Source organism: Ranitomeya imitator, chromosome 1, assembly GCF_032444005.1.
Source record: "Ranitomeya imitator isolate aRanImi1 chromosome 1, aRanImi1.pri, whole genome shotgun sequence".
NCBI lineage: Eukaryota > Metazoa > Chordata > Amphibia > Anura > Dendrobatidae > Ranitomeya > Ranitomeya imitator.
Genome location: NC_091282.1, coordinates 287,680,712 through 287,705,368, shown reverse-complemented (window position 1 = coordinate 287,705,368; position 24,657 = coordinate 287,680,712). Strand labels below are relative to the sequence as shown.

At 47.8% G+C, this 24,657-nt stretch overlaps 1 protein-coding gene across 2 annotated transcripts in view; it reads left to right on the top strand.

Moving 5' to 3' along the window:
• Window positions 1-24,657, top strand: part of RANBP1 (RAN binding protein 1) — a 66,047-nt gene that overhangs the window by 8,854 nt on the left and 32,536 nt on the right. For both annotated transcript variants that reach the window (XM_069756112.1, XM_069756110.1), the window contains exons 2-3: window positions 7,300-7,436; window positions 8,380-8,537. In XM_069756112.1, coding sequence (XP_069612213.1) covers window positions 7,300-7,436; window positions 8,380-8,537 — 295 coding nt within the window. The remainder of the gene's footprint in view (window positions 1-7,299; window positions 7,437-8,379; window positions 8,538-24,657) is intronic.

Below are 24,657 nucleotides of genomic sequence, written 5' to 3'. Positions count from 1 at the left end.
GATGATATCTTAGAGAAAGCCACAGACAGAAAGAAAACCCTCCCTGAACAGAAGCCTCCCAGGAAGCGTTTTTTTCGGCCCTCCCAGCCCCACCCCTCCCAGGGTAGAGGGAAAGGAAAATCCGGAAGGTGGAGTTATGCTAAGGGGAAGCCTAAAAACATCCTTATTCCCCAACAAACACAACAAGAGAAGCAATGACTCCGATCCGGTAGGGGGGAGGCTTTCGGACTTTGTCCACAGTTGGCAGAATATCTCCAACAGCCCCTGGGTGGTGAGTGTTATCCAACAGGGTCTGCTGATAGAGTTCGATGCGCCTCCTCCCAGGATCGTAAGAGTCACCTCCCTGTCATCTCGGGAGACTCAAAAGTTGATGATGGCCGGAATTCAGGACTTGCTAAACTCAAGAGCTATTTCCTTGGTTCCAGTGAACGAGCGGGGGGAAGGCCACTATTCCCGTATCTTCATAGTAAAAAAGCCTTCCGGACAATCTCGGATTATAATAAATCTGAAGGCTCTCAACAGATACATAACATACCGCAAGTTCAAGATGGAGTCAGTAAAAACAGCCATCCCTCTAATAGCTCCTCACTCATATATGGCAACAATAGACCTCAAGGATGCCTATTTCCATATTCCAATACATCCTTGCCACAGGAAATACCTGAGATTTGCGGTTCAATTCAACCAAAAGATCTTACATTTTCAGTACAACGTTCTCCCCTCAGCCCCAAGGGTGTTCTCCAGAGTCATGGCGGAAGCAGTAGCCCATATCAGGAGTCAAGACATCGCCATAGTCCCGTACTTAGACGACCTGTTAATAATTGGTCCTTCCGCCGAAGTTCTCAATCAGAGAGTTTCCAAAACTCTGAACATCTTACAGGGGTTGGGTTGGATTCCAAACCTGAAAAAATCTCGGCTGTCACCATCAAAGGTGAGGAAATTCCTTGGAGTCCTCCTGGATTCAGAAGGTCAAAAGTCCTTCTTACCAGAGGAACATCGGATAAATTTAATTTCCAAGGTCTCACACTTCAGGAAACAACGTTCTCCGACCTTACGAACTGCGATGTCTCTTCTGGGATCGATGACGGCCTGTATACAATCAGTCCAGTGGGCTCAGAGCCACTCCAGAGTTCTGCAGGCGCACATCTTAGGGAACTGGAACGGGAATCCAAATTCCTTAAACAGAAGAGTTTACACTCCAGGGAAGGTAAAGGCCTCGTTAACCTGGTGGTCGATCCAATCAAACCTGCTGAAGGGTGTAGACTGGGTGCAAGATCCGCTAATTACGGTGACAACAGACGCCAGTCAAAAAGGTTGGGGAGCAGTGGTCTCACAAATCCCATTCCAGGGTCACTGGAATCAGAGAGAAAGTTCCAGTTCCTCCAACCTCAGAGAATTGTTGGCAGTGGAGAGGGCCCTTCTGGCAGCCAGCAGTCTCATTATAGGTCAACATGTCAGAATTTATTCGGACAATATGACGACTGTCGCGCATCTAAAACACCAGGGGAGTCCAAAGTTCAACCAACTAAAAGCAATATCAAACAGGATATTTTGCTGGGCAGAGAAACATCTCCTCTCACTTTCAGCGTTACACCTCAAGGGGTCGGTGAATGTCCAGGCAGATCGCCTAAGCCGTCACGACTTGCATCCAGGAGAATGGAGCCTGAAGACGGACGTTTTCAAAATGTTGACAGACAGGTGGGGTCTTCCCGATATAGACCTTCTAGCGTCCAGCCAGAATGCACAGGTCAAGAACTACTTCTCCCTAAACCCCAAAGACAGGTCTCAGGGAGTAGACGCCTTCGCTCATACTTGGAAGTTCCATCTGGCTTACGGGTTCCCTCCAATACCGTTACTTGCGAAGACCCTCCGGAAGATCCGGGACGATCAGGTCCAGACTATCCTAGTAGCTCCAGCGTGGCAGAAAAGGAGCTGGTACCACCTCATCGAAGAATTAAAGGTGGACGGTCCAGTCTTTCTTCAGGTATCAGAAGATCTTCTCTGCCAGGGCCCCTTTTATCACCCGGAGCCACAGAAGTTCAAACTGGCAGCCTGGCTATTGAAGCCCAGGTACTAAGAGCTAAGGGCCTTTCAGAGTCAGTAATCTCTACTCTACAAAAATCTAGGAAACCTATTACCAATGCCATATATGGAAAAATCTGGAAAAGATTCTCCTCGTGGTGTCATCCTCATAAACCTGACCCTTTTCATCCTAATATTTCACAAATATTAGATTTTTTGCAAAAGGGATTAGAATTAGGGCTGAAGCCAAGTACCTTGAAAGTTCAAGTGTCAGCCTTGAGTTCCGTCTTCGATCAGGATCTTGCAGGTCATCGTTGGATAAAGAGGTTTATGGTCGCGGCATCAAGACATTGTCCAAGAAAACAAATTTTTGTGCCATCCTGGGACCTAAACATAGTTCTAAAGGGTCTTACGGCTCCTCCATTTGAGCCACTATCATCTTGTTCCTCGCATCTTCTGTCCTGCAAGACTGCCTTCTTGGTTGCAATTTCTACCGCAAGAAGAGTGGGGGAAATACAAGCTCTCTCAATTAGAGAGCCTTATCTTACCATAAGAGATGACTCCATCGTATTCCGTCCAGATCCTTGTTTCCTACCGAAGGTAGTGTCAGAATTCCATCGATCACAGGACATAGTCCTCCCATCGTTTTGTCACAATCCTTCAAATCCGGAAGAACACAGGTTCCATACTTTGGACGTACGACGTATAGTTTTATACTACTTAGATTATACTAAATCATTTAGAATTGACAAAAATCTCTTCGTTCATCTTTCTGGCAGAAACAAAGGCAAGAAGGTAGCGAAGAGTACCATTGCCAACTGGATAAAAAAGGCCATTTCTGAAGCATACCTAAATCAGAATATTGCTGTTCCTGCGGGCCTAAAGGCTCATTCCACCAGATCTACTTCCGTCTCTTGGGCTGAAAGGGCTGGCGCTTCTTCGGAGCAGATTTGCAGGGCAGCAACATGGTCTTCTCTACACACATTTACTAAACATTATAGATTGGATTTCTGGTCCAATCAGGATCTTGCTTTTGGCCGAAAGGTTCTTCAAGCTGTGGTCCCTCCCTAAATACAGAATTGGTTGGCATCCCTCCTGGTGGCTGTCGTGGAAGGCTACTAGAGAAAATAGAATTATTCTTACCGTTAATTCGGTTTCTAGGAGCCTTCCACGACAGCATTAATTCCCTCCCGATGTTCTTGGATATTTTTCTGAGAACCTAAAGGTAACCGGTGCTATGGGTTCAGTTGTAAGTCACTGGTTAATGGGAGGTGGGAGGGGTTTTTAACCTCTTGTGCTTCCTGTCCCCCATTAGGGAATGGAGACAACCTCCTGGTGGCTGTCGTGGAAGGCTCCTAGAAACCGAATTAACGGTAAGAATAATTCTATTTTTTTGCGATTTCATCACACTTTGAATTTTTTTCACATTTTCTGTTACACGGCATGGTAAAATCAATAATGTCGTTCAAAAGTAGAACTTGTCCCGCAAAAGACAAGCCCCCACATGGCCATATTGACGGAAAAATTATGGCTCTGGAACGAAGGGGAGCGATAAACGAAAAAATCTCCAGGAGTGAAGGGGTTTAGAAACATGGATATGGACATATCTATGGAAATAGACGTAGGCTGCCATCACACTTGCAGTATTTGGTCAGTATTTTACATCAGTATTTGTAAGCCAAAACCAGGAGAGGGACAATTAGCAGAAAAGTATAATAGAAACATATGCACCACTTCTGTATTTATCACCCACTCCTGGTTTTGGCGTAAAAATACTGATGTAAAATACTGACCAAATACTGCTAGTGTGACGGCAGCCATAGATAGATACATACAGATATATCTATCCATCCCGTATCTCTGTCCCCTGCCCCTGTCGGTGTGTTCCCCCCCATCTGTCTGCCTGTCGGTGTCTCCCCCGTCTGCCCCCTATTCCCCCCCCCCCCCCCCCCCATCTGTGGGTTGGACAGAAATGACATCACAAATCTCTTTGAAGATAGAGGAGGGAGGGGTCATGTTTGACAGCAAAAGCAACGATGCCAGCAATGTTTTTACATGGAGCTAACAACCAGCGAGAACGATAAGTAACGTCACTGGATCGCTCCTGCATCGTTCTGGAGTTGCTGTGTTTGACGTCTCTACAGCGACCTAAACAGCGACGCTCCAGCGATCGGCTCGTTGTCTGTATCGCTGCAGCGTCGCTGAGTGACGGTACCTTTAGTAAACCTTGTATTTATTCATTGTAATCCCTGGTGTTTGTATGGAGATGTGTCCGGCAGGCGGTCCTGTTTTGAGATTGTCTTCCTGTATGACTCAGATTCTCAGAAGGAAAGATTTGAATTGCACCAGTAGCTATAGCGCACTTCAAGGCCTACAATGTATGATCCTTCAGGACTAAAAAAATCGGTTGGTTTTTGCCACTGGGAAATGGTGTTTCACATATAGCCTGAAGATAGTCCATAGAAAATAAGAGAAATGTGGCACTCGCCCAGTTTGCAATGAAGTTGATGTCTTATTTTATCATATCAAGGTTAAAGACATTTTCTTGGAAAAATTCTTAGTTAGCTGTTGATCATCTAGAAGAATCCGATGCATTGGGTCTTCATAAACAGCTGCCAAAAGAATGTTATTTTGTAATAGTAGCTCCTCTCTCCGTTTCATTGATGTAGCAATGCCACTTGCAATTAACCCTCCTCTTTGGGACAGGCGAAACATCAGGTTCTTGCACTCCTTTAAGAAAATACCTGGAGTTAAGTCCTCTGCTTGTAATTTTTTAGTCACTGTAAATGGGTGCTCTAGCAATTTTTCCAGCTCAGTCACCTGATTCCACTGACTTTCATTTAGCGTCAGTTGAGGGTTCGCCATGTCTACAAGAGAGGTTTTCAGTTCAACCAAGCGCTGAATCATTAAGTTGAGTCAACTTTAGGGGTTCTGGCAACAGTAGCAAGGTGGGAAAATTGGCTAATCAGTGCAGCAGCATGTCCTTGCAGACTGTCTCTTATAGCCAGCTGTAGCGTATGCACAACACAGCGCATGTGATGAAAGAGAGAATGTATTGACAGTTTCAACAAGATCATCTAAACCAGTGGTCCCCAACCTTTCTGACCTTGAGAGCCACATTCAGCTTAGAGAGAGGGTCGCGAGCCACATCCAGCTCCCACCCCCTTCAAAGTGGTGTCAACCAAAGCCCCCATTACAGGTATAATGATAACCAAAGCTTTTCCACAGAAATCACTCCAGAGCAGTACACTGAGATCCAGAGGTTCCCACAATACCCCCATTCAGTATTCTCCCAACACACTGTCACATCCAGCTTTGAGCACCTCCTCTAACAGGTAGTACAAACCTCCAGCGTACCATACCTAAAACATCCCTTAAACCCCCAAGACCAGTAAATCTGCATCCAGATCTGCAAGTCTGTGCAGGGCTACTCATAGAATTCACCATTTTGAGATGTGGTCTTCATACCTGTTTGATAAACCTGGACCTAATGCATCAAGCTGGCAGGCAGTCGCGAGCCACATGTGGCTCCCGAGCTACAGGTTGGGGAGCCCTGATCTAAACTATCATGTTGCTGTTCATCTGAAGCAACTTCAGTTTGCTCCTCGGTTTCAATACTGTGTTTCTCTATTTCAAACATTTCTGTGTCTGTGGACCCAGAATGTTCTAGCTGCTGGTCACCATCATTACTCTCATTCATTAGCTTAATAGTACTTATCATATTTGAAGCATTGTCAATTACGACAGAAAGAACTTGCTCTTTAAGTTCATAGTCTTACAGAACCTTTTCCACCAAGACCTGGAGAAACTCACTGGTGTGATGAGCTTTGGTGTCTTTTACTGCCAATGTCTTGGTAACTATTTCATTTTGTCACAAACAAATTGGACATTGATGGCAAAAGAGTTTGCTCTGTGACGTGTGCAGGCATCCATTTTAAGAAACAGAAAGCGTCCCTTGAGAGTTTTTTTTAAGTTCTTCCTTTTGTTTAAAAGCTTCTTCGATTACTAATTTTCTAATATACTCTCTCTCCAGAGAAACACCAAGCTTGCGGGCCATTTCCCCATTCAGACACATAAAAGCTGGTCGTGAAAATAGGCACACTATCCTTTACAACAAGCTCTATGATCTGTTTTTTAAATGTATCTACTGTCATTGTCACAGTAACTTTGTCACTGACAAAATATCTTGCAACTGATGGCTGCAAAGTTCTCTGCTCCTTTGTTTGGCTGGAAGAGCTGGGCACTGGTTCATTGGTTTGGATGCAGTCTTTCTCATCCACTGCTTTCAGTACTTCTGGATGAAAGCGCTGTAAATGTCTCTTTAGATTAGAGGCTCTGGTAGGAGCATTTTTATGTTTGCCTGAATATGCACTGATCTTAGCTTCACAGCATTTGTTTTCGTCTGGATCATTTGTCATACACTGACAGACATAATGTTTTCTATCTTGAGTGATGGTGAAATGTTCAAATACAGCTGATTTAATGTGACGCTTCTTTGACATTCTCAGGTTTTTAATTCTGCATTCACAATCCAAATGACAATTGTTTTTCCTAAAAACAATTGTACAAAATTATTGCCAGGTCGTACAACTGACGTAGTGGTCAGTAATACTGTTATTCCTCATGTACTCAGTTAACTGCTGCAAAGTTTGTTGAAAGTATAATACTTCATACAGTCTTCCTCTTCTGAGTAGCAGCTGTGAGATGCTTGGAAGACGCACACCAAACATCTAGTCTAGAGGAGGAGCTTTACTACTAAGAATTTACAACACATTTTCAGTTTGATACGTTGTAAGTAGGGGGGTTGGGGCAGCATGAGGTTAACAAAGTATAAGATTAGATGAGGGCAGTGGAGAACAGTGACACACAAGAAGTAAGAAATGTCTCTATCTCCTGCAGAACTGCTTATCACTGTTGTCCGTAGTTTGATAGAACATATATATTTGAGTAACATTTATAAAATTCATATGAAAGTTCAATTATGAAATATTAATACATTTTTTTTTAAGCTGGAGTCTGTACACTTCTACCGACTCCAACCAAAACTAACTCCGACTCCACAGCCCTGCCTGTATGACTGCACATGTATAGATACCTGTCAATCACGGAGTAGGACCACCCATTGGACTCATGCAAACACCAGGGATTTCAATAGAATAAAAGTTAAACTGAATCTTTCCAAGCAAACCTATATATAATTCTGCTTAGCTGCTTCTGTATTCCAAGATGTTTACACATCGGGGTATGTTCCTTTTCATGACGGTTCTGTTGTTTCAGGATCCCAAAGAAGAGCATGAACCTTCTGTTGACAACACAGATGAAGTCAATCACGATCCTCACTTCGAACCAATTGTTTCATTGCCAGAGCAAGAGATTAAGACACTTGAAGAAGATGAAGAAGAGCTATTTAAAATGTACGTAGATATTTAATTGTAAACTGTTCCCAAATCATGGGTGATGGTGCCTCTGGTAAGCTTCAGTACCAAATGTGAAACAAAATTCAAGCCAGTTTTGTAGTATTTTCATATAACTTTATCTGCTGCAACCATTGCTTTGTCTATATTTTCCAAAACGAAAGGTATTGCCTTCTTTTCCCTGCTAATGTATTACCAACCAACCCCCCAACCCCCTTTTTTTTTTTTTTTTTTTTTTTGGTGTGGATGTAAGTAATCATTTAAAGTGAACTTGTCACCAGGTTTGGCTGATATAAGATATGGCCAGTCTTTTATGGCTTATCTATAGCATTCTATGATGCTGTAGATAAGCAACCGATCTAGTGGGGGAAGAGGGACAGTCCAGTCCGGCGCCTCCCATCTTCTTTTGGTCGGACTTGCAACACCAAACGGACCGCACCACCCTGCAGGTGAGAGGTTCCCTTTAATGAAATTACAAATACCTCTAACTAGCTTTCAATTTGATTACATGTTTCTTTTGGGAATGTTTTCAAGACCTACTGTATAAGGCTATGTGCACACGTAGGCAAAGTGGTGCAGAATTTTCTGCACAAAATCTGCATCTCCTGGCAGAATCCCCAGCCGCTTATTTTGTGCGGAATTGATGCAGATTTTCTGCAGTTTTTGCCACTGCAGATTTCTATCATGGAGGGGTGCAGAAACGAATTCCGCACTGATTTTTCTGCTCCATGTGCACAACTTTTTTTTTTTTTTTACATTGATTTACATGGTACTGTAAATCACAGTGCGTTTCTGCGCGGAAAAATCTGCTGCGGTTCCGCAGCAAATCTGCATCGTGTGCACATAGCCTTACAGGCAGTTTTTAGCGTCATATCAATTGTAAGTAATATATTATGTTTTGCATTTAAGTATTCCAAGCATTTTTCAATTTATCTTTCTGCAGGAGAGCAAAGTTGTTCAGATTTGCTTCTGAAAATGACCCCCCTGAGTGGAAAGAACGAGGCACTGGTGATGTTAAACTACTTAAACACAAGGAGAAGGGAACAATCCGCCTTTTGATGAGGAGAGATAAGACACTGAAAATCTGTGCTAATCATTATGGTATGTGATGATCACTGTTTTTAAATGTAATAAAAAGAAAAAAAAAGTTTCAATATTCAATGCTGCAGAGGTAAATTCTAGTCATTTGTAGATTTCAGTTTATTAGCAATCGGGCGACTGCATAAAATCGAGAATAAAATTTTTCAGAACATGCTGTGGGTTTAAAAAATTACAGGGGTTTCCACTGTTAGAAAAGTGGGCCCTAACAGATTAGAAAGTAGTGAAAAGAAAATCAATACATGATGTCACCCCTCTGCAGACACTCCGAGTCACGCTGTGTGACTCTGAAGTGACTTTTACCATATAAATCTCCGAGGCTCTGTAAAATTTAATTATAACAACGACTTCCATCTCCCGCAAAGTGAGCCAGCAGGTCTCATTTACAATGTTGCTGAAAAGAGCGCAAGAACTGAGCTGGACACCGGAGAGAAAATGAGGGTGCGTCTTATAGTCTCAATGTACCGTATATACTCGAGTATAAGCCGACCCCCCTAATTTTGCCACAAAAAACTGGGAAAACTTATTGACTCGAGTATAAGCCTAGGGTAGAAAATGCAGCAGCTACCGGTGAATTTCAAAAATAAAAATAGATGCTCCATACCGTTCATTATTGCCCCATAGATGCTCCATATACAACTGTGCTATATAGAACGCTCTGCACCGTTCATTATGGCCCCATAGATGCTCCTTATAAAGCTGTGCCATATAGAATGCTCTGCACCGTTGATTATGGCCCCATAGATGCCCCTTATAATGCTGTGCCATATATGCTCTGCACCTTTGATTATGGCCCCATAGATGCCCCTTATAATGCTGTGCCATATATGCTCTGCACCTTTGATTATGGCCCCATAGATGCTCCTTATAATGCTGTGCCATATATGCTCTGCACCTTTGATTATGGCCCCATAAATGCTCCTTATAATGCTGTGCCATATATGCTCTGCACCTTTGATTATGGCCCCATAGGTGCTCCTTATAATGCTGTGCCATATAGAATGCGGCTGCAATAAAAAAAAAAAAAAAAATCACATACTCACCTCTCTTCTCAGGACGCCAGCGCTTTCAATAATTACCTGCTCCTCGTGCGGCTCCGTCTCCAGCACTGACGCTCAGCAGAGGGCGCGCACTGACTACGTCACAGCGCCCTCTAAACTGAGCGTCACTGCTAGAGGACGCTGCAAACGGAGCCGCACCGGAGCGAGGAGCAGGTAATTATAGCGCAGCGCTCCCCTTGCCTGCTGCGGCGTGGTCCCTGCAGTCCCTGGCTTCTCCGGCGCTGCAGCTTCTTCCTGTAATTGAGCGGTCACATGGCACCGATCATTTACAGCAATGAATATGCGGCTCCTCCCCTATGGGGGTGGAGCCGCCTATTCATTTCTGTAATGAGCGGTGCCATGTGACCGTTCAGTACAGGAAGAATCTGCAGCGCCGGAGAAGCCAGGGACTGCAGGGACCGCGCCGCAGCAGGTAAGTATGACTACACAGCCCCCCGCTCCCCCTCCCCTGCCGACACCCGGGTATATGACTCGAGTATAAGCCGAGAGGGGGACTTTCAGCCCAAAAAAATGGGCTGAAAATCTCGGCTTATACTCGAGTATATACGGTACTTACCAGGAGTGTGGCGGTGGCAGGAGTCAGGCGATTCTGTCAATGCAGGGCAATATGACCATGCCTAGCTGGCTCGGTGGTGCTGGGGCTCCGCCAACATTTTGTGGAATCCCGGAGACACCCCCTTCCCCCCGCCCATCCATTGCTGCAATGTGGAAGCCTTCGGGAAAACCACGCGCAGATTCAGATCTCTGTGGCAAGAGCTCAATCTGTCCATGCGCCTCCTCCGGCGGCCATTTTCCCAAAGGCCACCACATTGCAGCAATGGAAGTGTGGGGCCTCCCTGCTTTTACAAAATGTTGGCTGTGCCTCCGCACCGCCAAAGCAGCCTGGGAATGGGATTTCCTGGAGGCCACCTCATTGCAGCGTTGCTCTGGGCTTTCACAAAATATTGACGGAGCCCCTGCACAACCGAACCTGCTGCATCAGCCTGGGATGGGAGTCAGATAATTTCCAGACCACCAAACACCTCCTGTGACCCTGCTCCACTAGCGCTGCTGAGCTGATCATCCCATCCCCGGTAAGCTGAATTTGGACTGTAAGATGGACCCCCTTTTGACGCATTCAATTTTTTTTTTTTTTTTTTTTTCCCCTATTTTCCTTCTGAAAATTTGGGGTGTGGCTTTCATAGTCCAAAAAATACGGTAGGTATTGGTTTTCTACTGGCTATGAATATCTTTTGTACAAATACTTTTAATTGTTTACTTCCTAAGTACCGTATATACTCGAGTATAAGCCGAGATTTTCAGCCCAAATTTTTGGGCTGAAAGTGCCCCTCTCGGCTTATACTCGAGTCACGATCGACGGCAGAGTCGGCGGGTGAGGGGGAGAAGGCGCTGAGGCATACTTACCTGCTTCCGGGGCTCCTGGCGCTGTCCCTGCAGTCCCACAGTCTCTGGGTGCCGCAGCTCTTCCCCTGTTCAGCGGTCACGTGGGACCGCTCATTAGAGAAATGAATATGGACTCCACTCCCATAGGGGTGGAGCCGCATATTCACTTCTCTGAGCGGTGCCAGTGACCGCTGACAGAGGAAGAGGCTGCGGCACCGAAGACCAGCTGTCCGGGGGAAGGAGCGGGACGCCGGGAGCAGGTAAGTATTACATATTCACCTGTCTGCGTTCCACACGCCGGGCGCCGCTCTGTCTTCACGTCCTCTTGCACTGACTGTTCAGGTGAGAGGGCGCGATGACGCATATAGTGTGCGCGCTGCCCTCTGCCTGATCAGTCCGTGCGGAGAGACGCCGGGACGGGACGCTGAGGAGCTGCAAGCAAGAGAGGTGAGTATGGCTTTTTTTTTTTTTTTTTTTTTTTTATTGCAGCAGCAGCAGCAATGGCACAGATTTATGTGGAGCATCTATGGGGCAATAATGCTCAGTGCAGAGCACTATATGGCACAGCCATGGGGCAATAATGAACGGTGCAGAGCACTATATGGCACAGCTATGGGACAATAATGAACGGTGCAGAGCACGATATGTCACAGCTATGGGGCAATAATGAACGGTGCAGAGCACTATATGGCACAGCTATGGGGCAATGAACGGTGCAGAGCACTAATGGCACAGCTTTCTATGGCACAGCTATGGGGCAATAATGAACGGTGCAGAGCACTATATGGCACAGCTATGGGACAATAATGAACGGTGCAGAGCACTATGTCACAGCTATGGGGCAATAATGAACGGTGCAGAGCACTATATGGCACAGCTATGGGGCAATGAACGGTGCAGAGCACTAATGGCACAGCTTTCTATGGCACAGCTATGGGGCAATAATGAACGGTGCAGAGCACTATATGGCACAGCTTTCTATGGTACATCTATGGGGTAATAATGAACTGTGCAGAGCATATGGGGCACAGCTTTATATGGAGCATCTATGGGGCCATAATGAACGGTGCAGAGCATTATATGTGGCACAGCTTTATATGGAGCATCTTATGGGGCAATAATGTACGGTATGGAGCATCGATTTTTATTTTTGAAATTCACCGGTAGCTGCTGCATTTCCCACCCTAGGCTTATACTCGAGTCAATAAGTTTTCCCAGTTTTTTTGTGGCAAAATTAGGGGGGGATCGGCTTATACTCGAGTATATACGGTACAATTCTTAATGGGCTTTAAATTTTAACATCTTGCTGCTGTAGGTGATCCAACTACTTGTGCATACCTTGTTGTCCTGCTTCTGACATGAATCCCAACAGTACAATGCAACTTGCTGTCTCTGCTCCTATATACACTGCGAATTGGAGTGTGAAGTGGGGGGAAGGCATACTAGTTAGGGAGGACATATTGCTGGACTGTAGAAGGGAGCGACACAAGGGAGAAGACTGGTGATTACCCTTTCCTCGGTTTCGGTTGCAGAAATTACTCTAGAAATGCAGGTTTGCTAGTACCTCATATACAGCATGTAGTACTAGCAGAGCACACCCACATGAAAAGCCTGAAACAAGGAGCAGGTAACAAACTACATGTAAGACATCTGAACATGAATAAATGAAGGAAACCTCTCAGACTAAGGCCAGGTTAAGCTGATCATATTTTAAACTTGGATCGAAAACACACCATTCTTATTTGATAGGTCTATTTTAGATTTTTTTTTTTCTCAGGATGAGTGTCTGTGTGTGTTTAAAATAAAACAGAATATCACAGCATGGACTAGTCTTACCGGGTTTTCAGAACGCATCATTTCAAGTCTACAAGTGCACACAAAAAAAACATCCAAAACAGATCATCCATTTTGCATGAAATTTTTGGATGTGTTGCAATCCTCATTGGAAGATGTGTTTTGATGTTTAAATACTGATATCATATGTGGGTTTTTTATTTATTTATTTTTTAAGTCTGACAATATGTATGAAAACTCTCCCTTTTCTCCAGTCACCTTCGACGACAACAGTATCGGAGGATGTCTCCCCGCCCTAATAGGGGACAGGAAGCAAAGAGGTTAAATACCCCTCCCCTTCCTGCAACCACCAGTGTTTTTCCTGTTCCCTATGGGGCATGAAGAGGTTTCTGATAGTGCTGCCGGCGATCGGGAGCGCTGTTACATGCATGTGCTGGGCAGTCGAGGTCAGGGGCTCCGCTCTCCTGTGACTGCTCCCATCTCCGTGTGACTTGGGACCCCTAACCCGCCCTTCCTGCGCCTCCTCGTGGGGTGAAGCAGGGCGGTGAAGTGCACCCGGGTCCTCCTGTAGCTCCCCGGCTTTCTCCTCGCTGCTGCCGGAGGCCGGCCGGCGTCTTGATCCTGCGGCCGCCATGAAGGGAGTTGCATGCATCACCCCCTACGGACCCTAGGGAGGAGGAGCACTAAATTCGCTGGCGACCTAGATGCTATATATTCCTGGTCGGGGAAAGCCTCCAGGTAAGGCCCATTTGTTCATGTCACCTCTGTGACTGACTGACCTTTATGGACGGCGACAAACCCCTGCACTCTGCTTTTGCAGAGCCCAGCGTTCACCCTCCTACTGTAACTAGTGGATGAGGTCCATTGCTGTCCAGATAATTATAAAGTGACTTAGTTCACCTTTCTCTCTCGTTTTAGGGAGACCAGGTCCCTGCCCCTAAAAAGGATAAGATGCCCAGCCACAAGTGTGGTGCGTCCAAGCTTCCCTCCACTTGTAAGAAAAAGCTCTGCCAACCATGCACGGATGAAGTGCTGCATAATGAACAGCCCTCGCTTCTGGACAGCATCAGAACCCTTATCAGACAGGAGGTCCAGTCCTCTATGGAGGCACTTTCCCAGGCCCTGACACCACAGCCCACTCCTCCTAAGAAAAGGAAGTTGGCTCCTGTGGATTCTGACTCAGGCGAGATCCGTACCTCGGATTCAGAGGACATTTGGAAGAATGAGGGTTCTACTTCCACTCCCAGATCAGATAATAAAAAATATATTTTTTCTTCCAAAAGATATGGAAGAGCTAATTTCCATGGTGAGGGGCACCATGGGGGTGGAGGAAGAGGTAGCGAGCCACTCCGTTCAGTATGCTATGTTTGGGGGATTAAAGCCCAGGACCCCGAAGGGGTTCCTTATACATGAAACATTGAAAATCTCGTCCTTCATGAGTGGGGCCACCTGAGAAAAGGTTGAGTGTCCCGTCAGAATTAAAGAATCGTTTCCCTCTTGATGGGGACTGTTCTTTATGGGAAACACCTAAAGTAGATGTACAGGTATCCAGGGTAACCAAAAAGACGACTCTTCCCTTTGAGGATTCCTCTCCGCTCAAAGATCCTATGAATCGGAAAATCGAGAGCTTGTTAAAGAAATCCTGGGGCACATCCACTAATGAAAACAAATGTGGCCTCAACATGTGTTGCCAGATCCCTATTTCTCTGGCTACGTACTTTAGAGAATCACATTTTCTCAAGGGACATCAAGGGAAGAGTTACTAAACTCTCTACCACTTCTTCAGAAGGCAACAGGGTTCCTTGCGGATGCTTCCGCTGAGTCTGTACGGGGAGCTGCTGGGTCTGCAGTTTTCTCCAATTCAGCTAGGAGAGCTCTATATGGCTTAAATCCTGGGGAGGTGACATTACCTCCAAGTCTAAACTGTGTGGTATTCCTTTTCAGGGACATTATATGTTTGAGCCAGCCCTTGATGAGATCCTAGACAAGGCTACAGATAAAAAGAAAGCTCTTCCGGAGCAGAGAAGCTCTAGGAAACGCTTTTTTCGAGAGTCCTCCTCACTGTTTAACAATTACCTCCCTACAGTCTCCACACCTTCAAGAATTCCTGATTTGAGATCTTCACGGTCTGCTTCAGGCAGGAGTAAGCTCCCGGGTACCATATCAGGAAATTGGAAAGGGTCACTATCCTCACCTATTTCTGGTATTAAAAAAAAAAAAAAAAACCCTCTGGGAAACACTGGATCATCATAAACCTGAAACCCCTAAATCAGGTGATCAAGTATCGAAGATTCAAAATGGAATCAATCAGATCAGCGATCCCGCTGGGTAATGGCTACGATAGATCTGAGGGACGCATATTGTCATGTCGATACATCCCGACCACAGGAAGCTCCTCAGATTTGCAGTGGCCCAAAACCATCGAGTCAGCCATTATACATTATCCATTCAATTTCCTTCCTTTCGGAGTCACGTCAGCTCCACGGGTCTTTACCAAGATCATGTCAGAAGCAGTGATCTTCATCTGACAACGGGATCTGTATCATCCCGTATCTGGACGATTTTCTTACTGTCGTCTGAATCTGGATATGACGAAGGTCCTGGATATCCTGAGATCCCTGGGGTGGATTCCGAACTTTGAGAAGTCGGATCTCCATCCATCTTCGAGGAAAAAATTCTTAGGAGTTCATCTGGACTCGGGGGAAGAATGTCCTTCTTACCCAGGGACCGTCAACTCAATCTCGTCCACAGGATTTCCAGGTTCAGGGATCAGAGGACTCCGACCTTAACACTAGGACTACTGGACTCGTGAACCCTGACTAGAACTACTGTAAGTAAGTAGTCAAAATGACTATACCAGTAGTCCTAGTGTTAAGAGACTCGATGTCAATCCTGGGCTCATTGACGTCATGCATCCAAGCAGTCTCCTGGGCCCAGGCCCACACAGGAGTCCTTCAGTCCCACATCATCCTGATGCATTCGAAAGGACGCCAGAATGCATTAACCAGGAGGATTCCTCTCCCCACTCACGTAAAATCCTCCCTTTCATGGTGGCTGAACTCCCAAAACCTTCAACAGGGAGTCAGCTGGGATCAACTTCCTCTGTAGGTGCTCACAACGGATGCACGCCATAGAGGCTGGGGCGCCATAGTAGAAGGTTCCCACTTCCAGGGGTTGTGGCCCCCAAACATCAGGTCCAGCTCCTCAAATCTGAGTGAACTAAAGGTGGTGGAAGAGGCGCTAAAAGCCGCATATATCCTCATCCAAGGTCACCATGTATGGGTAATATCAAACAACACGACTACAGTGGCCTACCTCCGACACCAGGGAGGCCCGAAATACACCAGCCTGAAATTAACCGCTGCGAGGATTTTTTTATTTTTTTTTCCTGAGCAGAAAAACACCTCCTATCCCTCACGGCAGTGCACATAAAGGGATCAGACAATGCCCAGGCGGACTTCCTCAGCAGGAGAGATTTCCATCCTGGAGCATGGTCTATAAACCAAGAAGTATTCCTATGCCTGGTCCGGAGGTGGGGAAGTCCCAACGTGGATCTGTTTGCCAACAGTCAGAACATGAAGTCAAGCACTTTCTTCTCCCTCAACCCTTCAAGCGAAGCGCAAAGACTGGATGCCTTTTCCCATCCTTGGAAGTTTGCTCTGGCATACGCCTTCCCACCAATTCGTATGTTACCAAGAACACTACAAAAGATCCAGGCAAACCGAGCCACAACGATTCTGGTAGCACCGATGTGGCCAGGAACAAGCTGGTACGACGCATTGACGGACATGTCTCTAGAACAGGGGTCCCCAACTCCAGTCCTCAAGGCCCACCAACAGGTCATGTTTTCAGGATTTCCTTTGCATTGCACAGGTGATGCAATTATTACCTGGGCAAGACTAAGGAAATCCTGAAAACATGACATGTTGGTGGGCCTTGAGGACTGAAGTTGGGGATCCCTGCTCTAGAAGGCCCGATACTTCTGCCCCAGATAGTCGACCTTCTTCAGCAGGGACCCCTGCTACACCCAGACTTACACAGGTTGAAAATGGCGGCTTGGTTACTGAGGCAGAGATTGAGAGCCAGAGGTCTCTCAGATGACATTAGGCTGCGTTCACATTTGTGTTGTGTGTTGCGTCGCAACGCACAACGCATGCAAAAACGCATGTTTTTGTCACGCATGCGTCCATTTTTGGCTTACTTTTGGACGCAAAAAAAATGCAACTTGCTGCGTCCTCTGCGCCCTGACGTTTGCGCCAAAAAAGACTCGTGTCACAAAACGCAAGACAACGCATGTCCATGCTCCCCCATGTTAAATATAGGGACGCATGCGTCGCCGCGGCTGCGCCCGACGCACTTCTAATGTGAACGTAGCCTAATTCAGACCCTACAAAATAGTAGGAAACCAATAACCAACGCCATCTATGGCAAGGTTTAGAAAAAAATTTCATCCTGGTGTTTCCCAAACAAACCAGATCTGTTACATCCCAATATTGCACAAATCTTAATTTCTCCAAAAGGAACTGGATCTAGGACTCTCACCTAGTACCCTAAAGGTTCAGGTGTCGAAACTTAAGGTACCTTCACACTGAGCGACTGTAGAACGATAGCGATCCGTGACGTTGCAGCGTCCTGGATAGCGATATCGTTGTGTTTGACACGCAGCAGTGATCAGGATCCTGCTGTGAGATCGCTGGTCGGAGCTAGAAGGCCAGAACTTTATTTCGTCGCTGGATCACCCGCTGACATCGCTGAATCGGCGTGTGTGACGCCGATTCAGCGATGTCTTCACTTGTAACCAGGGTAAACATCGGGTTACTAAGCGCAGGGCCACGCTTAGTAACCCGATGTTTACCCTGGTTACCATTGTAAATGTAAAAAAAAAACACTACATACTTACATTCCGGTGTCTGTCGCGTCCCTCGCCGTCAGCTTCCCGCACTGTCAGCGCCGGCCGGCCGTAAAGCAGAGCACAGCGGTGACGTCACCACTCTGCTTTACGGCTGGCGCTTACACAGTGCAGGGAAGGTGACGGCGAGGGACGTGACAGACACCGGAATGTAAGTATGTAGTGTTTTTGTTTTTTACATTTACAATGGTAACCAGGGTAAACATCGGGTTACTAAGTGCGGCCCTGTGCTTAGTAACCCGATGTTTACCCTGGTTACCAGGGGACTTCGGCATCGTTGGTCACTGGAGAGCGGTCTGTGTGACATCTCTCCAGCGACCACACAACGACGAAACAGTGACGCCCCAGCAATCGGCATCGCTGCAGCGTCGCTTAATGTGACGGTACCTTTAGTTCCTTCTTTGATCAAGATTTAGCAAGCCACTGTTGGGTTAGACGTTTCAGGACATCTGCAACTAGGATTTACCCTAAACTCCATGTCCAGACCCCTCCTTGGGATTTGAACCTTGTCCTAAATAGTCTGACCGGGGACCCCTTTGAACCTTTAGCAACCATCAGCTTAAAAAATCTGACCCTTAAGACTGTCTTCCTGGTAGCAATCACTACCGCTAGGCATATAGGAGAGCTGCAGGCCTTGTCAGTACAGGAGCCATATCTAACCATAACCATGGATAGCATAATCCTTAAGCTAGACCCTTCCTTTATGCCTAAGGTGGTCCCGGATTTCCACAGAAGTCAGGCTATCGTTCTACCCTCATTCTGTCCAAATCCCTCTAACCCAAAGGAAGAAGCCTTTCACACCCTGGATGTCCGCAGGGTGGTCTTCTTTATCGCTTCATTAGGGGACACAGATAACCGTGGGTGTATGCTGCTGCTGCTAGGAGGCTGACACTATGCAAAAAAGGAAAAGAACAATAGCCCCTCCCCGGCAGTGTACACCCACCGAGAGGCACTGAGCACCTCAGTTTGTGCTTAGTGTCTGTAGGAAGCGGACCTGGATCTCCCAGATCCGCAGCTAATCATTTTTTGCTTTCGCAGGTTTGTTGTCTTTTCACTAATTTTTGTTTTTCAGATTCAACTTCTAGGGAATCAGGGTGTTAATTCACTCTGCCTTCCCATTATTAGCGGCTGAGCGAGCAGTGTGGTGTCACCCACACCGCAACACTCAGGCCTGCTGGCAGGACATTTCTCCCCTGTGACTTCATTGGTGCCCTAGGGTGAGTTTGGTGGCCGGTCCTTGCAGAATTTCCTCACCCCTCTCCTGTGAGAGGGAGACGGTAGTCACCAGCAGTGACCTCCGCCCCTCTTTTCCCTAAGGGGGTTGATGCCGTCTCCTGGAAGAGGGTTCTTCTCTCCAGCGTCCCTGCCTTCCCTTGGGCCCCTGGACGACCCTCATACAGCGCTGAAGATCAAGGTAATGAAGATATATCAGGGGGAAGGGGATTGTTTGTATTACATGCTGGCTCCCTTCCCTCCCCTGGACCTGTCAGCGCTGCCCTGCCGTCTATTCCATGCGTTTTCCATTCAGCGCCGCGGCTCCCCTCTTTTACTTTCACTTTACCTCAGTTCGGGCCGATCGGCCACACCTCCTAATCGCTCGCGCTTTTTTAGCGCACCGTGATATTTTAATACAGCTCACACGCCCCCTTCTGCCGCTGGACCTATCAGGGGTTTCTCTCTTCCCGGTCATTTGCTGTGCGCTTAACCACTCCCACTCGGGGGGGGTTCACAGATATCGGCTCAGCTGCAGCTCTCTCCTTCCTGTACGGTATGCTTTCATCCGTACCCTAGCACCCCTCCCCTGCAGTATATCTTACTCCGGAGGCAGCGCTGCAGTAGTTTAGACTTACACAGGCAGAGCTTTCCAACCCCTTTTTTTCTTACTATAAGCTCACAGCCTACATATGTCCAACTCTATTGGGGCTTCTGTTTCCAAACCCACCATCATTCATTATGCTTGCTCACGCTGCAAGAAAGTGGTCAGCATGTCAGTCGTCACCCTTCTGCCAATCCTGCAGTCCGCCTACCATGTCTGCTCCGCAGGAAGCTTCCGAATCTCAGGATGAGTGCACTTCCCCTCCCCCAGAGTGGGCAGTTGCTATGTCTCTGACTAAAGTATCCCAATCTCTGGTGCAGGCGCTTGAACGACTCCCGCATCTAGCTACAGCCACCGGTTCTCTGACCGTCTCATGGCGAGTCACACGCACCTGTTATCAACCCTCAGAAGAACGCGCCGGCCGTTCTAGAACGAGGTCCCTGTCTGGCTCCTCTTCCAGCTCTACGGGTCCCTCAGCAGTTCCCAAGCTGCTCACCTCTTCCATATTCCCCTCTTCGAAGGAGGACCTTGGGTCGAACATAGATTCCCTGTCCGGGTCTGACTCAGACCAGATGTCTGGCATACAGGCTATTGTGGATAGTCTCATCTTGGCTATCTCCCAAACTCTTAAGCTTAAACAGGACGAGGTTCCCTCACAGGATCCTTCTGTCTCCTTCAAACGAGTCAAGCGTCTTTCTCGCTCCTTTCCCAATCACGAGGAATTCGAGTCTACCCTGTCTAAGCACTGGGAACATCCTGAGAAGCGCTTCCCAGGTAGAAAACAAATGGACGTATTATACCCGTTTAGTGCTGGCCTTCTTGCCAAATGGGCAGAATCTCCGAAGGAGGACCCGCCGGTTTCCCGTCTTTCATCCAAGACGGTCCTGTCCTTACCTGACGGTGTGTCTCTTAAAGACGCTACGGACAGACAGATTGAGACTCTAGCCAAATCAGCTTTCGAGGCATCAGGAGCTTCCTTCTGCCCCAGTTTCGCCTCCACCTGGGGGGCAAATATGTTTTGGCTGCCTCCTTGGATGCAGCGGCCTGTTCCGCAAGGGCAAGTAGCAACATCATTGCTATACGCCGCATTCTTTGGCTCAAAGCATGGAGCGCAGATACAACTTCTAAGAAGTCTCTCACCAACCTAGCCTTTCAGGGTTCCAGACTCTTTGGCTCTCGCTTAGACCAGATCATTTCTGATGCCACGGGAGGAAAAAGTACTTCCCTCCCTCAATCTAGACCAAAACGTTTCTTCAATAAAAAGGGCCCTAGGCCTTTTAGGCACTCTCGACAATTTCGGACCTCTGACTCCTCTTCCCAGCAGGAGCAACCTTCCGCTTCAGGAGAGCGGAGGAGACCCTCTTACAAGCCTGCCCCCAGATGGAGAACTAAGAGCCAACCTTTCAGGTCCTCTGGCTCCCGTTCCGATAGATTTCGTTCCCAGTGACGGGTAGCCCCACCTGGAATGACTTCCAGGGTGAGAGGCAGACTTCTTTCCTTCTGGGACGCCTGGCTGTCTGTAGTCAGCGACGCCTGGATCAGAGAGGTAGTTACCTCCGGTTACAAGATCGAATTTTCTTCCCCTCTCGTCCACCAAGGCAACCTTCTCAACTGTCCAGTTTTCTTCAGGCAGTCTCTTCCCTGGTCACAGCTGGCGTAATCGTTCCTGTCCCTTCAAACGAGCGTTTTTCGGGGTTCTACTCGAACTTCTTTGTAGTCCCCAAGAAGGACGGTCTCTTTGCCCAATTCTGGATCTCAAGTTTTTAAACCGCCATGTTCGACTCTGCCACTTCAGGATGGAGTCCTTGCGGTCTGTGATTGCCGCCATGGAGCCCAGGGAGTTCCTGTGTTCGGTGGACATTCAGGATGCGTACCTTCATGTTCCTCTCTGCGTACGGCACCAGAGGTACCTTCGGTTTGCTATCCAGGAAGAGTACTACCAATTCACGGCCCTCCCGTTCGGCCTGGCGTCGGCCCCCAAGGTCTTCACCAAGATCATGGCGGCGGTCATGGCCATCCTTCATTCCAGGGGGATACTCATCATCCGCTACCATCATCCCCTACCTGGACGATCTTTTGATTGGGGGTTCTTCTCATCGAGACTGTGTGTGAAGCCTCCAGATCTCTCTGGACACTGACTCGCCTCGGGTGGATCATCAACCGGGACAAGTCCTCTATGATTCCCTGCCAGCGTCTGTCCTTCCTGGGCATGGAATTCGACACTAACTTGTCTCCGCAAGGCAGCCCGATCTCTCAAACACCCAGCTCCTCGCTCGCTTCGGTTCTGCTTGGCAGTCCTGGGAAAGATGGTTGCCTCCATGGAGGCCGTTCCCTTTGCCCAACTCCACACACGTCCCCTCCAACTGTTTCTTCTCTCCACTTCAAACAGATCCACAACCTCACTGGACCGCCCCGTTCGTCTGGTTCGGCAGTCACTGACCTGGTGGACCCAGTCTTCATCGCTCCTCAAAGGGAGGTCTTTCCTTCCACTTCAGTGGCAGGTCATCACCACAGATGCCAGCCTGCTCTGTTGGGGAGCGGTCTTCTGACATCTCACAGCGCAGGGTCGCTGGACCCACCAGGAGGCTCTTCTTCCTATCAACTTACTGGAGATCAGAGCAATCTTCCTTGCCCTACTCCACTGGCAATCACTCTTGGCCAGTCGCCCTGTCCGCATCCAGTCTGACAACGCCACGGCCGTGGCGTACTTAAACCACCAGGGCGGGATGCGCAGCAGTCAGGTAAAGGCAGAGGCAGCAAGGATACTTCATTGAGCGGAACGTCACTTTCCGGTCATTTCAGCTGTCCACATTCCGGGCGTCGAAAATTGGGCAGCCGACTTCCTCAGCCGCCAGGGCCTGGCGGCGGGCGAGTGGTCTCTCCATCCCTCATTATTCGACCAGATTTGTCTTCGTTGGGGCACCCTAGACGTCGACCTCATGGCGTCTCGGATGAACCACAAGGTTCCTCAGTTTGTCGCCAGATCCTGGACCCTCTGGCCATCAGCCACGACGCCCTGGTAATCCCATGGTCGCAGTTTGTTTCCTTACCGGTTTCCCCCACTTCCCTTGATCCGAAGTTTAGTAAAAATAGTTAGAGGGGATTCCGGTCATACTCATAGCTCCAGACTGGCCAAGGCGCCCCTGGTACGCGGAGCTGGTCAACATGCTCGCGGATACCCCTTGGAGACTCCCAGACCGCTCAGATCTTCTCACAGGGCCCACTCTTCCACCAGAGTTCTTAGTCCTTGCATTTAACGGCATGGCTGTTGAGGCCGCGGTTCTGAGGGAGTCTGGTTTTTCTCATCCGGTCATACAGACCATGATCAGAGCCAGGAAGCCAGCTTCTTCTCGCATTTACCACAGGTACTGGAAGGTTTTCTTCCGGTGGTGAGACGCACGCGTTTTTCCGATGACTTTTTTCCTTTTTGGGCTTCTTGCAGTCGGGTCTCAACTCGGGTTTGTCCCTCAGTACCCTAAAAGGGTCAAGTTTCCGCCTTGTCCATTCTTTTCCAAAGGGACTTGGCTTCTGTGAAGTGAAGACTTTTCTGCAAGGAGTTGCTCATCTTGCTCCTCCTTTTCGTCCTCCGCTGGAACCTTGGGACCTCAATTTGGTTCTCAGTGCCCTTCAGACCGTTCCTTTTGAACCGCTTCAGGACGTCTTTTTCCTTTCTTTCCTGGAAGGTGGCCTTCCTCATTGCCATCACTTCAATTAGAAGAGTTTCCGAGTTGGCAGCATTATCCTGCAGCTCCCCCTTCCTGATTCTTCATCAAGACAAGGTCGTTCTAAGACCTGTCCCCGAATTTCTTCCCAAGGTGGTTTCCACTTTCCACATCAATGGGGATATCCTTCTTCCTCCTTTTTGCCCTTCTCCTGTTCACCCCTTGGAGAAGTCTCTTCACAAGCTTGACGTTGTCAGGGCCGTTCGGATCTATCTTTCTAGAACTGCCCATTTTCGCAAATCCGACGGTCATTGCTGAGGGTCGCTGGAAAGGCCTTCAAGCGTCCAAATCCACTATTTCTCGCTGTATTCGTTCTGCTATAACGGAATCCTTCCGTGCTCGAGAGACACAGCCCCCTCCTGGGGTACGGGCCCACTACACCAGATCTGTTGGTGCTTCCTGGGCTTTTCGTCACCAGGCCTCCGCTTTGCAGGTTTGCAAGGCTGCCACCTGGTCATCTTTCCATACGTTCACGAGGTTCTTCAGGGTTCATACCCAGACCTCATGAGATGCAGGTTTTGGTAGGAAGGTACTGCAGGCGACGGTCGCACACCGGCCAACTTGAGCCCTTTTCTTGCTTCCTTTCTACCCACCCTTTTCCGGGACTGCTTTTGGACTTCCCATGGTTTTGTGTCCCCCAATGAAGCGATAAAGAGGGATTTTTGGTACTCACCATAAAATCTTTCTTCGAGCCTTCATTGGGGGACACCGCACCCTCACTGGTTATTTGTTCTTGGTACCGTGTTTGGGCCTACAAGTCCTGATTGAGTTGGTACTCATGTGTTCTTAGTTATGGTTGTTTCTCCTACTGCTTTTTTCACCAACTGAGGTGCTCAGTGCCTCTCGGTGGGTGTATACTGCCGGGGAGGGGCTATTGTTGTTTTCCTTTATTGCATAGTGTCAGCCTCCTGGCAGCAGCATACACCCATGGTTATCTGTGTCCCCCAATGAAGGCTCCAAGAAAGATTTTACGGAGAGTACCAAAAATCCCTCTCTTACCTCCAACAGATGGAAAGTTGGAGGATAGACCAAAACCTATTCGTCCAGTTGACAGGACGGAATAAAGGCAAAAAAGCAGCTAAAAGTACGATCACTAACTGGATCAAACAGGCCATTTGTCTTGCATATTCATCCCAGAAGCTTGCGCCCTCAACATCACTGAAGGCTGACTCCACCTGTTCAGTTTCGACTTCCTGGGCAGAGAGAGGGAACGCATCGTCTGAGCAGATATGCAGAACCGCCACCTGGTCGTCAGTCCATACATTCACCAGGTGCTACAGACTAAATTTCAGTAGGGACCTATCGTTTGGCAGACGCGTTCTGCAGGCAGTTGTCCCTCCCTAGAAATTAGCTGTTGGCATTACTCCGATACTGCTGTCTTGGAAGGTGATTGGAGAATTGGACTTAACGGTAATTCGGTTTCTAGAAACCTTCCACG